Below are 15,691 nucleotides of genomic sequence, written 5' to 3' on the forward strand. Positions count from 1 at the left end.
GTTCAATGATGTTAGGTTTGTTTCCTTCCTGAAGGGCAGTGACTCTTCAGAAAAGGGGCTGACCTTGGCTTCCCCCGAGGCAGCTAACTTAAGCTGTGGGAGGCAGCAGAGCACATCAATAAAGCACCTGCCAGTGCAGGGATCCTGTGCTTGCCACCTTTTAGCTGTGGGACTTAAGGCGAGTTACTCAACCTCTCTGTGCCACCTCAAGATCCTCATCGGCAAAAATGGCAATAATAATTCCTATAAGGCCATTGTAAGGATAACATGGTTTAACACCTGCTCTTCCTAATCCATGGCCAGCATACAGTAAATGTTAGTTTTGTTGTCATTATCTATACCTGTGTCACCTGGCAGTGGAATCTTCCCACTGTCAGATGATTTCAGGTATTTAGATTCGAATCTGGAATATTATAAACATACTGTTTTATTAAAAATGTTAAAGAAGTTTTAGGGGAATGTTTATGGAATAATTTTTTCAGGAGGATTTGGTTTTTCCTTTGTTGTGCAGAAGCTAATTCTTGCTTGGAGTCCTGATATCATATCTGGTCTCTGGACTTCTGTTCACTCCTGACTGTTTGACCTTGGCCCAATCATTTGTTTCTGTGTACTTCCGCTTTCCATTTTCATGGTGCGGCTAATATTGCCTGGCTTGTCGGGGCCAGAGAACCAGTAAGCCATCAGTGTCTTCCGCCCAGTATGACAGGAGCTTTCTATGTGTTATTGTTCCAAACATGAAATCAGGGCCAAGGAAAATTTGAAAACTTGAAAGCTGTGTCCATTAATAGTTGTTTACTGTTGTCCTTGCTTTATTAGGGTTATACAGAGACATCTAATTTTCTCTGATAGTTTGTCTCAGAAGGGGAAAAAAAGATGCCTCTAATATTGTGCACATAAAAATTTAATCAAATAAATTTAATTAGAGCCAATAGAATTAGAAATGACAAGGGTTGGCCTTGATTAGTTTATCTTCAGAGGGTGGCTTTATGCCAACAGTAAATCAAGTTATTTGTCCCTCAAGGAGTTTCTAGTGGTGCAACGATAGAAATAAAGATGACTTCATCCTTGAACATCATAATATGAGCCCTGCTTTTGGCAAATGAAGTCATCCTGTCTCTGTCCTTTGCATGCATCAGCCAACCAGCTGGTTATGGCTTTCTTGAGCAGACGCAGTGCCAGGGTGGAACTTTACCTTCTGCTGACAGTTCATTTCTTTACACCCTATTTTAGAAAAGAAGTTAATGCTAAATTATGGGACATCCATAGACTTTTTATGGGAAACTTTAGTGCTAAAGTTTTGAGAAGAAACGACTGATTGTCAAATACTGCAGGGCCGAACCCATATTTCCTGTTCGTCAAGGAGCTGTTTGCTGGTCAGCATGGGTGTGCCTTGAGTTTATTACATCCTCCCTCCAGGAAGAACTTGCAGTGACACAGCTGAGGTGTTGGATTGAGAGCTGGATTAGATTAAGGTTACTGAGTGTCTTGAGTTCAAATCAGATGTCCTAGGAAAAGTACTCAGTGTTGCTGATGAGGTCTGAGTTGTTTGGCTTTAAAATGTGAGACAATATGAACAAGACAGATTCTTCCTTTCTTTCCCCTTTCCAATTCCTACCATGTCACTTGAGCCAAAGCAGCAGGTTACAGTTCATAGCTTAATATAATATATCTGAGTGAATTACTTCCTTAAAGAAATGGTAAGAGGCTAACTGGCCAGGACATGTGTTCTGACTCTGAGCCTGCTCTCTAACTAATGGGGATAGGAAATTGCAACACTCTTAAAAGTGAGTTAGAAAAGTCTAGAAACCAGAAAAGAAACATAGCTTGTTTTAATTTTCAATATTCCTGGTCAGTCTTTGCCCTTATAATTTTATAGCACTAAAGGGTTCATATCTGTCTTTTTTCATTCAACATTTTGTCAAAACTTCTGAGTGTTTTCATGGCTATATAATATTTCATCAAGTGGATGGCCTCTGTGATATGATTAATTTATTGTTGGGTCTGAGCTGTAGTTATATATAATCATGTGATGCCAGCTTCCTTCAGGTCACTTCTTCCCTTGTTTTGCATTGTTTCCTAAGGGAAAGTCCCAGAAGTGGGGATATTTTTAGCATTCTTGTTAGTATACATTGCGTGTACAATTGTGTGTCCAATTGCTTTCTACAAGTCATACTAGCATCTTGTACCTTTGGCAGTACAAAAGGGTAATAGTTGTTTTGCAGTCTTGACAGAGTTGCTTTTGTGTAAAAGTGAATTTCCTCATTTGTTTGGTGAAAATGGTATCTTGCAGTTTTAATTGTCATTTCTCAGACTATCAGTCAGGTGAAAATTTTTTTTAATTTATTTGCTTACTAGTTGTATTTCTTTTGTTTTTTAAACAAGTTACATTATTGAGAAGTAATTCACATATTCTATAGTTCACCCATTTAAAGTGTATTCAGTTTCCCCATTGAATTAGACAATTCAGTGGCTTTTAATATATTCACAGAGTTGTGCAACCATCACCAATATTTAATTCCAGAACATTTTTGTCACCCCGAAAGAAACCCTGTGCCCATTAGCAGTCATTCCTGAGCTACCTGCCATATCCCCCGTCTCTATAGGTTTGTATATTCTGGGTATTTCATATAAACAGAACCATACAATATGCCATCTTTTATGCCTGGCTTCTTTGGCTTAGGATAATGTTCTTGAGATTCATTCATGTGACAGCAGCCATGTATCAACACTTCATTTCTTTTTATTGGCAACAGTGTGCCATTGTATGCCTATACCACATGGTGTTTATCCATTCATCATTTTATCATTTAAGAGTTGTTTCCAGTTTTTGGCTATTACAATAATGTTACTATAAATATTCATATACGAGATTTTTTGTAGACTGATATTTTCATTTTTCTCGGGTAAATACCTAGAAGTGGAATTACTGAGTCATATGGTAACTTTATGTTTAACCTTGCTACATTTCTTTTTGGTTTGTTTATAATTTTTGGATGTAGTATTTCTTCTTATAATTTGGTTATGTGTATGAATATGTTAACTGTTTATCATATTTGTTCTGAATGTTTTCCCAATCAGTAATTTTCCATTTTTAAGTTGCTCATAAACTTTAAATCTACATATAGGTGAATCTGATTATCTTTCTTATTATATTTATTCATAAAGCTGAAATATTTAAAGCTCTCTATTTTAAAAGTTTAAGAAGTTCTAAACTATTTTCCATATATTTATGGAAACAACTTTTAATTTCCAAATCTTGGGATTTATTTTGGTGTATATTAGAAATGACTCTAAATTAATGTTTTTCCCAAATTTCAGTGCCACCTTAAAATGATCTTATCTCTTTCATATTTTCTGTTGTACATTGTAAGTCATTCCATTAAAGTTTAGATACAACAGTAAGTCCTGACTTTCCTATTTTGTTCTGCTAACCTTAATTCGCACCAGTACGACTGTTCAAAAGTACTTCTTTATGATGGGTTTTAACATCTGAAAGGATTAGTAACTACTTGTTGCTCTTATTTTTCAGAATACCCTTTGTCCTTTTCTGCTGATACTCCTAGATGAACTTTAGAATAATTTTGATGGGTTCTAGAAAAATCTTATTACGATTTGGTTGAATTTTCATTAATGCTGTACATTAATTTGGGGAATTGTTATTTAGTCTTTTCTCGTCTATGACCATGATATTTCTGTCCATTTTGGAAAACTTTTTGTTTACAGATTTCAGGAGATTAATTTTATTCCCAGATCTTTTCTATTTATATTGCTTTGTGGATAGGATCATTATTTTTTTTCATTATATTTTCACATTTAGCAATGCTTTTAGTTTTTTAATTTACTTAGGCAAACATTTATTGAGTGCCTTCTATGCTCTGCACACTGTGCTTGACATCGGGGGCAGTAGAATGAATAGGGCACAGAGCACATCCTTAGGCAACTTAAGATCTCATGAGACCCAGGCTTCTACCAGTGAGGAGCACTTTGATAGGAGCACTCAGAGGCCGGGGCATGCCCAGAGAAGGGTCTTAGACCAGATGGAAGCCCAGGGATGGCTCCTGGAAGAGGTGACACCTGAGCTGAATCTTGGACAAGGATAGCAAAATAGGGTTATTAGCTACAGTGCTGAACTCCTCTAAAAAATAGAGCAGATTTTTCTTCATTTTTCTAAGAATACAAATATATGGTAGAGGAATGATTTTTGTTGCTTTTTCTTCCTTTCTAATATTTTCCATCTTATCTGTATCATGCCCTGTCTTCAACTTTATAAAAGAGTGTTAAAATATAAAGATGGTGGAAAATATTCTTATTTTGTTCCTACTTGAAGGTAACTCATTAATGCATTTCCATTAAGGATTATAATGCTTATATGCTCATTAAGTTTCTCATTTGCATTGCATAACAATTATGTATGTGAGGTATATATTGGTATGTCATTAGTGTGAGGACAGTGAAGATCTGAGAAATCAAAGGAGTTGTCCTAAGTTCACACTTACTGAGGAGTGTCAGAAGCAGACCTGGACCTGGGGTCTTTTGGCCTAAAGTCTTTGTTTCCTGCCCCCTTGCTACCATGCTTCCTCAGTCACTGGGTGTGTGCATTTGTAAAAGCAGGATGCTCTTGTTAAGGATATTTGTTGGCAGTCCTGTGTTGGGGAAGTGCTTATCCACAGAACAAGTGGTGGCTTTGATGCTGCCAAACAATGCTCCTGCCCAGGTCCATGTGTTAGGGGCTGTTTGTGAAGAAGGGATTAATGCAAGGGGCATAAACTTCAGGGTAAACCCTGACCTAAGCTATTCCCTCTGTCTCCTGCCTTGTGTCCTTCCCATTCTTCCCATTTATAACCTAAAGCCTCATCCTGGTAGCCTCTTGTCTTTTGGACTTCATTCTGCAAGCAAACACAGACTGACAGAGCAAAGGGGATGAGCTGGAGTGCAGAGTCAGGTGGGCCTGAGTTTAACACCAGCTCTACCACTTGCTAGCCATGTGATTTTGGCAACTCATTCAATGGAGCAGTCTTAGTTTCCCCTTCCCCTTCAGTAAAGAGAGGATAATAGTGTGTGTCTGAGAGGGTTTATTTGGGGGGGGGGAAATAAATAAGATAGCTTATGTGTTTATATACTGCCTAATGCATATAGGTTATTTTCTTATTGCTTTTTTCCTGCATTTCTGATTAATCTTGCAAATTTATTCATTCATTCATTGACTACATATATTGAATGCTTACCCTGCATCATACACTTCAGTGGACACTGGATTCATTAGTAAATTAAGAAGATGTAGCCTCTGACTCTGTAGAAGTTGCAGCACCATGGAGGGGAGATAGCCAGTAAGCAAGTAAGACCACACCTTGATAAATGCAATAAGGGAATAGAAGATGATGCAATGAGAGGGAATAATAGAGGCAGGCATACTTTATCTTTTTTATTTTTTTGAGGCAGGCTTACTTTATGTTAGGTGGTCAGGGAAGGCTTTTCTGAGAGGTTGAAATTAAGGTGATATCTGAGAGGTGAGAAAGACCATACGAGTAACATCATCCAGATTGTGTTACAAAAAAATCAGGTTGCTTGTGGAGAGTGGAAGGGAAGTAAAGGAGCAAAAGAGGACATGGAGACTCCATTTAGGAGGCTATTGTAGAACTCTAGCAAGAAGTGGTGGTAGCTTAGATGAAGAAATGGTAGTTATGGTTGCAGAAATGGATAAATACAAACATATTTGAGGGATGTGGTAATAGGTTAGATACGAGAGAATATCAAGGTGTCAAGGCTCACTCCCCAGAATATCAAGGTGTCTGATTTGGGTGGCTGTGTGGATGACATTATTTATTAAGATGGGATGGTAATAGAGATTTCAGTTTGGGGCTGAATCTGGACTCTTTAGGAGTGTAGTCATGCCTGAAGTTTTCCTGGGGGTGGGAGTTAGGTAGCTCTTGTTTCAGGAAGACATTCTAGGAGTTAGGAGAGAGATTCCCAGAAAGGGCTTGAAGATAAGCCCCATCCTTAAGGTCCAGGTATACTGACCCTTCCTAAGACTAAGGCTGGACCAGAAGAACTAAGAATTTCTCCCTCCTGCCACCAGGCTTACAACAGACGCAGCACTAAGTAACAAGTAATAGCAGAATGGTGCTGGGAAAGGGATATGAGCATGGAAAGAGACTCCCTGTGTAGCACAAGAATACAGGTACTAATGAAAACAGAATGGAATAGAAACACTGAGAAAAACTCTGTGGTATCCCACGTCCCACAGTAAACACAAGTTAGCAGGCCACTCCTTGAGGAATTTGATGTCTATGGTGCATTGGAGGTAATTATAGAAACAACAAAAGCCCAACCTCAACTGCTGACTTGATTGACTCAACCCCTACTAAATACAAAAGAATAAAAATAATAGTTATAGCAGACTAATCATCAGAAATTAAGGCCTGATTGAAGAGGAGGGGTGCCCATTTTAAGGTGTAGCTATTATCTACCTCAGTTGTTTTTCTATACACAATCTTCAACATTAAATTTAAAAAGAGAGATAGATGCACAAACAGGAATAAATGAACTATTGTGAAGAGCAATAAACAAAACAAAACCTAGAAGTGACCCAGGTGTTGGAATTATCAGATAGGAACTTAAAAATATCCATGAATATTAGATGATATTGTGGAAAAGGTATAAAACATGCATGAACAGATGGAACGAGATGGGAACTATTTCAGTGGAGAAATATAAACTATAAAAAAGTAAAACTCAAGTGCCAGAAATAATAAAACAGGATATAAGAGATGAAAAACTTTTTATATGGCTTATAGAATACTGGACACAGCTGAGAAAAAGAAAAAAAAACTTTATGTTAAAGATAGGCTAATACTGATTATTTGAACAGAAACACAGAAGAAAAAAAAGAAAGAATGAGGGGAAAGAAACAGAACAGAACATACAAAAGCTTTGTAAAAATATCATACACATATATGGTGTCCCAAAAGGAGAAGAGAAAGAAATTGGAACAGAAGAAAAATTTGAAGAAAATGACTGAGTATTTTTCAAAATTACTATAACAAGCAAACCACATATCCAAGAATCTCAGAGAACCCCAAGCAGGATAAATACAAGCACACACTTAGACATATCATCAAACTGTTGAAAACCAAAGACAAAAATCTTGAAGGCAGCCAGAGAAAAGAAACTAAATACAAAAGAATAAAAATAATAGTTACAGCAGACTAATCATCAGAAATTATGCAAGCCAGAAGACACTGGAGAGGTGCCTTTAAAGTACTGGATAAAAAATTCTAAAATGCCTTTCAGAAAAAATGACATAAAGAGTTTTTTTTTAAGGACAAATAAAAGTTGAGGGAATGCATTGCCAACAAACCTGCATTATAAGAAATGTTAAAGAAGTTATTTGCAGAAGAAAATAGATCCATACAGTGAAATCAAGATCATCATAAATGGTGACAATGAGGGTAACCACAGAAGATATTCTCTTCTAATTTCTTTAAAAGATAATTGACTGTCTAACCCAAAAATAGTAACAATGCATTATGGGATCCTCAACATAGAAATAAAATATTTGACAACAACAGCATAAAGGGATGGGAGAAGAAGTGGAAATATACTGTTATAGGGTGTTTATACTATATATGAATTTGTGTAATATTATTTGAATATAGGTTGTGGTAAGCTAAAGAGCTATGTTGTATAGCCCTGGGCATCCATTAAAAAAATAAGAATAAAACAAGAGACATAATTAACCAGTCATTAGTAGAAATGAAATGGACTCATCAATCCAAAAAAAAAAAGAGAGAGAAACAGAATGAGAGAGAAAAAGGAAACAAAGAATGGATGGGACAATAAAAAACAACTAGCAAGATAGTTCCAATCATGCCAAAAATTATATTTTATATTAAGTGTAAACTGTCTAAACAATTAAAAGAAAGAGGTTTTCAGATTGGATGGAAGACTTGTTTGTAAGACCTAACAATATGCTATCTGTAAGAAAGCCATTTTACCCATTTTACCAATAAGAAAGCTGAGCTTTAGAGAAGTTGTGACGTACTCAAAGTGGTGGAGCTGGGTTTTGAACCCCGAATGGCAGTCTGACTCCAGGGCATTCCTTTATACTACAGATCTGAATTTATAGGTTGAGAGTTCCCCCACTGTATTCTAAGAACAGTTGACACAGAATGATGACTGGCAGAACAATTCCTGGTAGATTTTGTAGACTTCAGGGGAAAAAGGATTGTTCTTTGCAGATCATCTACAGGGAGAACAGCAAGGCTGGCTTCTCCACAGCAACTTTTAGTGTCAGAAGACTGGAGTATAATCTACCTTGTTCTGAGGAAAGGAAGTGTGAAATCCAAGAGTGTCATATTCAGTGAAGTTTAGAGGAATAGAAGCAAGAGACAGACATTCGCAAACATAAAAGAATTCAGGGCTCGTAACATCCATGAGCCCATTTGGCAATATTCTCCCAACCAAGAAGTGATTCAAAATAAGAAATTCAAGAAACAATAAGTGCATTTTAATACAGAACTGATGTAAAACAATTATGGAGTAGAACATCATTGTTAGGAAACTTGGCAATATAAAAATAGTAAGATAACAAAAGTAGGAGGTTGATGAGAAGGCAAGGTAGAAGGTAGCATGAATATGTTAATTTCCTCATCTTTATCCTGGGTCAATAAATGTTGTATAAAGTTGAAATATGTAAGTAAAAGAATGACCTACTTCTCCCCCGCCATTTTGTGTCTCTATCTCTTTCTCTCTTTGTGTATATACAAACATATATATATATATACATACATATAATAAATATATTTTTAACTTTAGAGAGACCTTTTATGAACTATGTGCAAAAAACTCCACATTTTTCTGAAGTTGAGTGATTGCTTTGGTCACACTTCAGTTTCTCCTGTTAAATTAAAATTATATGTAATGGTTTAAATTTAAAACTAACATACATAACACAATTTAACTTTTTGTAAAATGGCATTTATCTTTCTCGTCTTTTGGTACATATGAATAGAAGTCACTTGAATTATTGTTCAATACAGGTTAACTGGTTATTTCTGTGGTGGAATTTTGAGATGACTTAACTTTCTTGTACTGAATTGTTTTTACTTTAAAATAATCCTGGCATTTAAAAAAATTTAAACAATTTTCAGAAGCAAATAAGGGATAATTTTTTTAACAGTTTCAGTCTTGAGCCTCAAAGTGGAGATGTCAAGGAAGTAATTGGATATATGAGTCTGGGATTCAGCAGGAAAGTCTGGACTAGAGATTATAAATTTGGGAGTTGGCAGCACATAGATGATTTTTGAAGCTTAGGGGAATGGATGAGATCATCTTGAGAGAGACCTAGGAGGGAGAGGACAAGTACCCAGGACTGCACTCTGTACGTCTCCAACACTTACAAGGAGGCTGGGGGAGGAGCATGCAGTAGAACGAAAATGATGGCTCCCAGGGGTAGGAGGAACACCTCCTGCTTAGCACTTGCAGAGCCAAGTGCTAAGTCGGGAAGGAGCCAGGCTGTTTTGATAAGATGCTGGGATGTAGTCAATTCAAATTCAAGGGCTGCCCACCACTTGGATTTCATTTCACAGCGTCTCGTTCATTGTGTGCCTTCTTCTTTTCCCTTTCCCGAAGCTTGCAAGTTAGAGAACCAGCAGTTGCTTCAACTCCATTTGGAGAATAATTTCAAGACATCTAGGATGTTTGGGGTTTGGCTAACAGCTGGGTCTTTGAAGAGCTGGTGACTTTCAGCAAATGTGGACAGCACGTTTGGGGAACACTTATATGGTTTTTAAATGGGCCACTGTAGCTTCTGCTTGATAAATGCTTTATTTGACTTGTGAGTTTAAAGAAAGTAGCCTCTGTAATAGTAGATACATGTTTACACTTCACTATAACCCCCTCAACTTGCAAGTCTTTCTCCTAATTAGCTGGTAGTCTTTGTTGAAGGGCTAAAAATGTAAACCATTAGAACCTTGTTATCTGTTGACAAGAGGTCCAGTTTTCGGAGAGAGTAGCTTAGGTTGTTTTCTGCCAGCTCTCTCCTTGAGGATAGGTGGCTGCTGTGCAGTCCACAGGCCTCAGCTTTGAAGCCTGGAGAGTTGGCTCTCCCTGGCGAATTCTAGGGCCAGTGCCAATCACGACGGTGCTCAGCTCTTGTTGGAGCTCGCCAGGCTCATGTACGGCTGGAGCTGCAGTCAGCCCATGGGTGAGCCTCGGCGAACCTCAGCTGTTGGGGGGTGATGACTGTTCCTGCCTGTGCCTGGGACCTGCTCCCTCATCACCTGGCCTCTCTGTCGACACCCCGGCCTTCAGCACAGCCACTCCTGCTCTGATGCTTCTCCTGGCATCAGGTGCTCACCTGTGCCCTTCGATCCTCAGCCCCAGGGCCAGGAGGGCCGCGCGTGCCCCTGGTTGCTTGGCTGCTCCCTGTCTGATCAAAGTCATCCTCTGTTTTCCTAACCCTTGCACTTCTGCACAAGTCCCCATGTAGTGATGTTTGAAGTTGATTTTTCAAGTCGTGCAGCACATTTAGAGACAGGGTTTGAAGGAAGGCGGCTTGGATGTGGATCTGATTAGTTTTCCAATTTTCTCCCCTTCTAGGTAATACTTACTAATATTCAAAACAGAAGCCCTAAGCCTGGCCCTGCTCCCCACGATCAAGAACTAGGTTTTTTCCTAGAAACAGGACTTCAGAGAGCCCATGTCCTCTATTTCAAAAATGGGTAAGCCTTCTTCATTTTTTAAATCAAGTTCCTAAAGAAGGAAAATAGCCTTATAATGCTGTCTCCAGTTTAGTTATTATAATAAAGCAGTTTTAAATATGAACTACGATTGGAATATTTTTAAGGAATCGACATAGGCTCTTTGTCTCTTCTCCACCTGCCCTCCCGCTTTCCCATGAGATGAAGGCGGGTGAAGGGAGGGGGGCCCTCTGTGTGAGTACCAGTCTCAGGCGTGGAGCTCCAGGCCGAGAGGCCATCTGGTGGCGGCCGCGCTGCATGCTACCCTTCCTCGTGGGATGGCATTGAATAGCCTCCACTTTGTTGGGGGAAATGTTAAGAATTGGAAACTGGTACACAGGATGAGCTCCCTTTGAAAGGCTGATCAGTTCAGAGAACTGTATTTGCCAAATCTCAGGTGGTTTTTATGAAAGGACTGTGGCTATAATGCCACCTAAGAGCATTTTCTACTTGAGCTGCCTTTGCAAGGGGCATAGGAAAGCTTTATTAGTTTGGCTCTAAGAGCCGGCTGTCTAATGCATTTGATGTTTGTTTTCCTTTTTGTGTTGCTCTCTGAGAAATGCCAGTTCTGTTCCAAATCTCTTCAGCTGTCCCTTGTTTTGACTTTGTGCTGCAGGATAGATGTATGTGAAGACCAACAGTAGGTATCTGGTTCCTCTGTAGCTCCTCCTAGGCTGTGCATGGGAGGCCCTAGAGGCCCATTCCCTTCCTCTAGGAATAGTCACTAGTGCTTTGAATGGCAGAGGGGACCCAAGTCCCAGCCTTTGAATAAATGAACAATGGAGTTGCTCCTTCTTCATTTTTAAGAGCTTCAAACCTTGGGGTGTAGTTCATGGAAGTGGGATTTCATCTGCCTGGTGGCTCAGAGCCACATGCGTCCATTTTCCATTTGTTGGGAGTAAATGCTTATTTTCCAAATCCTATTAAACTGTGGAGAAGGCCTGCTTAGCTCCAAAGGCCGCCAGTTCAGCTTGGCAAGGCCCATGGAAGGCCGCAGGAATGCCCCCAGGTGTGGGTGGCCTGGTGGCTTGGCACGAACATGCTCTTAAATGTGACCTCATCTACCACGACTGAGACCGTCTGAGCCATACCACAAGTCACCTATGCTGAGTTTTGAGTTCTGTTTTATTTGCTCTTATAAGTAAAGGGAGGGAGAAGGGAGGGAACATGGAATATTTTTCCAGTAATCTTTTTCTTCTCCCATTTCACAATAAATGGTGGTCCTCAGAGAGGGGCCCCAACCTTTGCTGTCCCTCTAACCTGTGTGTGTATGTAATTGTGCTTGCTTACAGAAGTACACAGACAGAAATTAGTCCCCCTGGGGCCCCACGGTACCAAACCAATGCCTTCCATGGAAATTGTTTGTGTGAGATCCGTAAGGGTGGGTTGGATAACTACATCTACCTTGAAGCCTCTTTGATGAGGAAGCAGAGGCAGGGTCATGGGAATGGCTGCTCACCGGAATCCAGCTGAAAATAATGATGAGAGGTTTGCATTACATGACGGATCAAATGCCAAGAATTGCTTATTGGCTCATTTCTTTATTTTACCCACTTTGAAGGAGATTCCCACTGAAATAACCAAATTTGAGAGACTGCTTACCTTTGAACCTTTTCTCCTTTTTCCCTTTCTTCATGCTCTTCTCTCTGGGCTCTAAAGACCAGTGACAGGATAGGGCCGGCTGCCCCCGAGGGCCCTGGGCAGCTGCAGTGTTCTGAGGCTGCGCTGTGCAGCAGAAGTGAGAAATTTCTTTGGAGTAGGTGGAAGCGAAGGCCAGTTTTGAGACCATAAAATGTGGGTGTACGGAGAGAAAGCAGTGGGAGGGTTTGGACAGGCCAAGAGTGCCTGACTTGAACCAGGGGGTTACTCAAGGCCCGTGAGCCACACTTGGGGGTCACTCGTCACAGGATGCCCACAGCCAGCATCTCTGTGGAGTGGGGACAGAGGGACGTGGCTTCTGTCCCCGAGCACAGAGGCTTCCTAGAGTCTCATATGCTGATGTGTTTGCTCCTGTCTTGCTTTTCTCCTTGTTTCTCTGCACTTCTAAAAATATGTATCTGGAAGGATATAATGGATGGGGTTGGACTCATTTTTTAAGGATAAGAAAAGGCATCATAGAAGAGTTTTGCAATAAGACATGGAAATTGATAAAGCACGTTTTTCTTTAGAAATATACTTAAATATATTCAGCTTTTTAGTTGTCATCCCTGAAGACTTAATGTGTTTCAGTATCTAATTTTATTCTTTTACAATTCTCCGATCTTTTCCAAAAGCGAGTGCCAAATTGGTGAGCTTGGCTGTCTTTGAAGAGGAAGCCAAGCCCAGAACCTTAGAGCCCAGTGATGTAGACCCCAGCGCCCTGGGGGGCCGGGGGCCGGGGTGCTGCCCCGTGTGTGCAGTGACCACGGCCAGGCTCTGGGCCAGGCTCTGACTCAGCTCCTGCCACCTGTACCGCTGCACTGGCAATGCCAGCGCTTCCAGGAGGGGCTCGGCCCCACCCTCAGACGGTGGCCTTGCCCATCACCCTGCCTCTCTGTGACCCCCCCCAGCGCCAGGCGATGCCAGGGTGGTTCCCAGTCTTCTCTGCTTGCTGTTTTCTTACCACACTTTTCCTCATGTCTCACCTACAGCGTGTCACACTCATCTGTTTCTTCCTCTCCGCTCCACCCCGCCAGCCTCTCCCTCCCTCCCCTCCTTTTCCTCTTCCTCACCCTCCTTCCCCTCTGCCTGGCCCCTCCTGTGCCCTTTCCTCCCGGAGGGAGGGAATACCGCTGCCCCCGCCCAGCACCGAGTCATGGGCATGGTCTGCTTGGGAGCACCGCCACGTCTCTTTCACATCTGTTTCTTTTATCCCTCTGGGTGGCAGTAGCAAGCTTGTTAAGGATGAAAAAAACATCTTGTTCAGGCTCTGCAGAGGGTGGAATCAGAGAGCAGTAGCCTGCGAGGGCCAGGGCTGCTGCCTCCGAGGGTTCTCGAATGGCCTTACCCAGGCAGGTGCTTGGACGCGGGGCAGCTGGGGCGTTGGAGCCAGAGGACCTGGATTTGGAGCCTCTCTTCTCCTCAGAGGTCTCGGTTTCCTTTCCTGTTAAGTAGGGCTAATGCCACCAACCTCACGGAGCTATGGGAGGCGCAAATAGGACAGTGCCCGTGGAAGCGCTCTGTGATGAGTCAAGGCAAGGCACCAGGTGGTAAATTGTAATTTGCAGCGATGGTGATGCATGGCTGACTTTCCAGCTAGACGTGGGGCCAGATGAAGGTCAGACTCCAGTTGAAGTGGAAGTTTGAGCAGCAGGCATCACTCATTTGATCACTGAGCCTCACACCACAGATTTTTCAAGGCAGAGCATTAATGGTTGAGTTGAGCTCTGCTCAGATGTGTAACAGCTGGTATACCACCCAGTAATGATGGCCATGTCGGTGTTTTAGGGAAGGCAGGTGGGTTGGTGGGCTGACGCAGTAGCACTGGGTGTTATCCATGAGCAGCAGCTAGTGGCAGAGAAATGGCCTCATCCGGGGACTCTCAGCCTTCTAAGGAGAAGAGAAATGTTGCTCCCCACTTGAGTCCTTGCCAGAGAAGCTCGGGTTTAGGACGCCAGTTACCTGCTGCATGCTGTTTTAGGGATATTTAACCATCTCTAGTAAGCCACGGGTAGCAAGCATCCCAAGTAACCTTGCTGCTTGTCAGCCACATCAGGTGTTCAGGGTGAGCAAAATGAATTCCAATGTGTGCCTCCCGAGCTCTGAATTGGCTTGCTAATTCAGGTAGGGTGAGGATAAATCAAACAGGAAGGCAAATGACCATGACACCTGGGAGATGAGCCCATGGGTTGCACTCTTTGCTAGGACACATCATGGAGTTCTGCTTGGGAGGCCCTGGCTCAGAGAAAGGAAGACAGGCAGTATGGTCAGACTGGGTTCCTTGGAGGTCCTGGGAGCCAAGCCAGGGAATAAAGTGACGGGAAGGGGTTTTTGAAGTTCTGTTTGTACATATAGTCAAATGAATAGACCACTGATCACCACTATGCACTGGCTTTAAAAAGTTTCTAGACTTCCCTGGTGATCTTGCAGACTTTTGCAACTGTTCAACCCTGCTCACTGGAGCCTAGACTTAGAAGGCAGAAAAAGGGGCTGTGAGGGCTGCAGTGTCCCATGGGCTCCTGGGAGGAGGTGCTTTCTGCGTTTACAGCCTCGGAGAGCAGGAACAGCAGACAGGCTCCCATAGCCCATGTGATCAGGGGCGAGTGCTAGCCAGGAAGCGGGGGAGCTTGCCTGATGCACTGGCCTCCGCTGGCACTGGAGCAGCCTGGCCTTGGCCTTTGCATTCTGGCATTCGGGCTGGCTTCCTCATAGCAGTGATAAGAAATTTCACTTTTTATAAACTGTACACCAGTTTTTATATTATGAGTTAAATGCAGTAAACATGAGAGAATTCAGGCACATTTCCAGTAAGCATCTAATATGTATCAGCTTTTTGTACATGACATTCTTCAAGAGATTCAGAGATTTAAAAAAATATGGGCCTGTACTCTGGGAGATAGTAGGAAAAAATAAAATAGGTAAGACATGAACTTTAGTGACTTTAGAAGTGACAATATGGTTGTATAGAAGTGAAAGATCACCCTGAGTGATGTTCCCAGGACCCTTCATTCGTTCATTCAGTAGGATCATTCATTCATCCATTCAATGAAGATGAATTGCATGTTAGATACCAGACCCTGTCTCAGGCACTGGGGGTATAATAGTGCAGAGGAGGGACAAAGTCCTGCCCTCCTAGAACTTACAGTCTCTTGGGGAATTAAGGTTTAAAACGAGCAATTTCAGGATAGCTTATACATGTTCTGACAGAGCAAGTCCAGGTTGCCACAAAAGCAAATAAGAAAGCTGCCATATTACAACGACTGCATGATTTGAAAAGGGAAGTAAAGCTTTGGGTAGGTGAGCTTGAAATGATG

General features: G+C 41.5%; 1 protein-coding gene across 9 annotated transcripts in view; it reads left to right on the plus strand.

The window, feature by feature from the left end:
- TTC7B (tetratricopeptide repeat domain 7B) overlaps positions 1-15,691 on the plus strand; it is a 227,149-nt gene that overhangs the window by 55,829 nt on the left and 155,629 nt on the right. For all 9 annotated transcript variants that reach the window (XM_073241981.1, XM_036991605.2, XM_073241983.1 and 6 more), the window contains one exon: positions 10,600-10,721. In XM_073241981.1, coding sequence (XP_073098082.1) covers positions 10,600-10,721 — 122 coding nt within the window. The remainder of the gene's footprint in view (positions 1-10,599; positions 10,722-15,691) is intronic.

Source organism: Manis javanica, chromosome 8 (genome assembly GCF_040802235.1).
Source record: "Manis javanica isolate MJ-LG chromosome 8, MJ_LKY, whole genome shotgun sequence".
Lineage (NCBI taxonomy): Eukaryota > Metazoa > Chordata > Mammalia > Pholidota > Manidae > Manis > Manis javanica.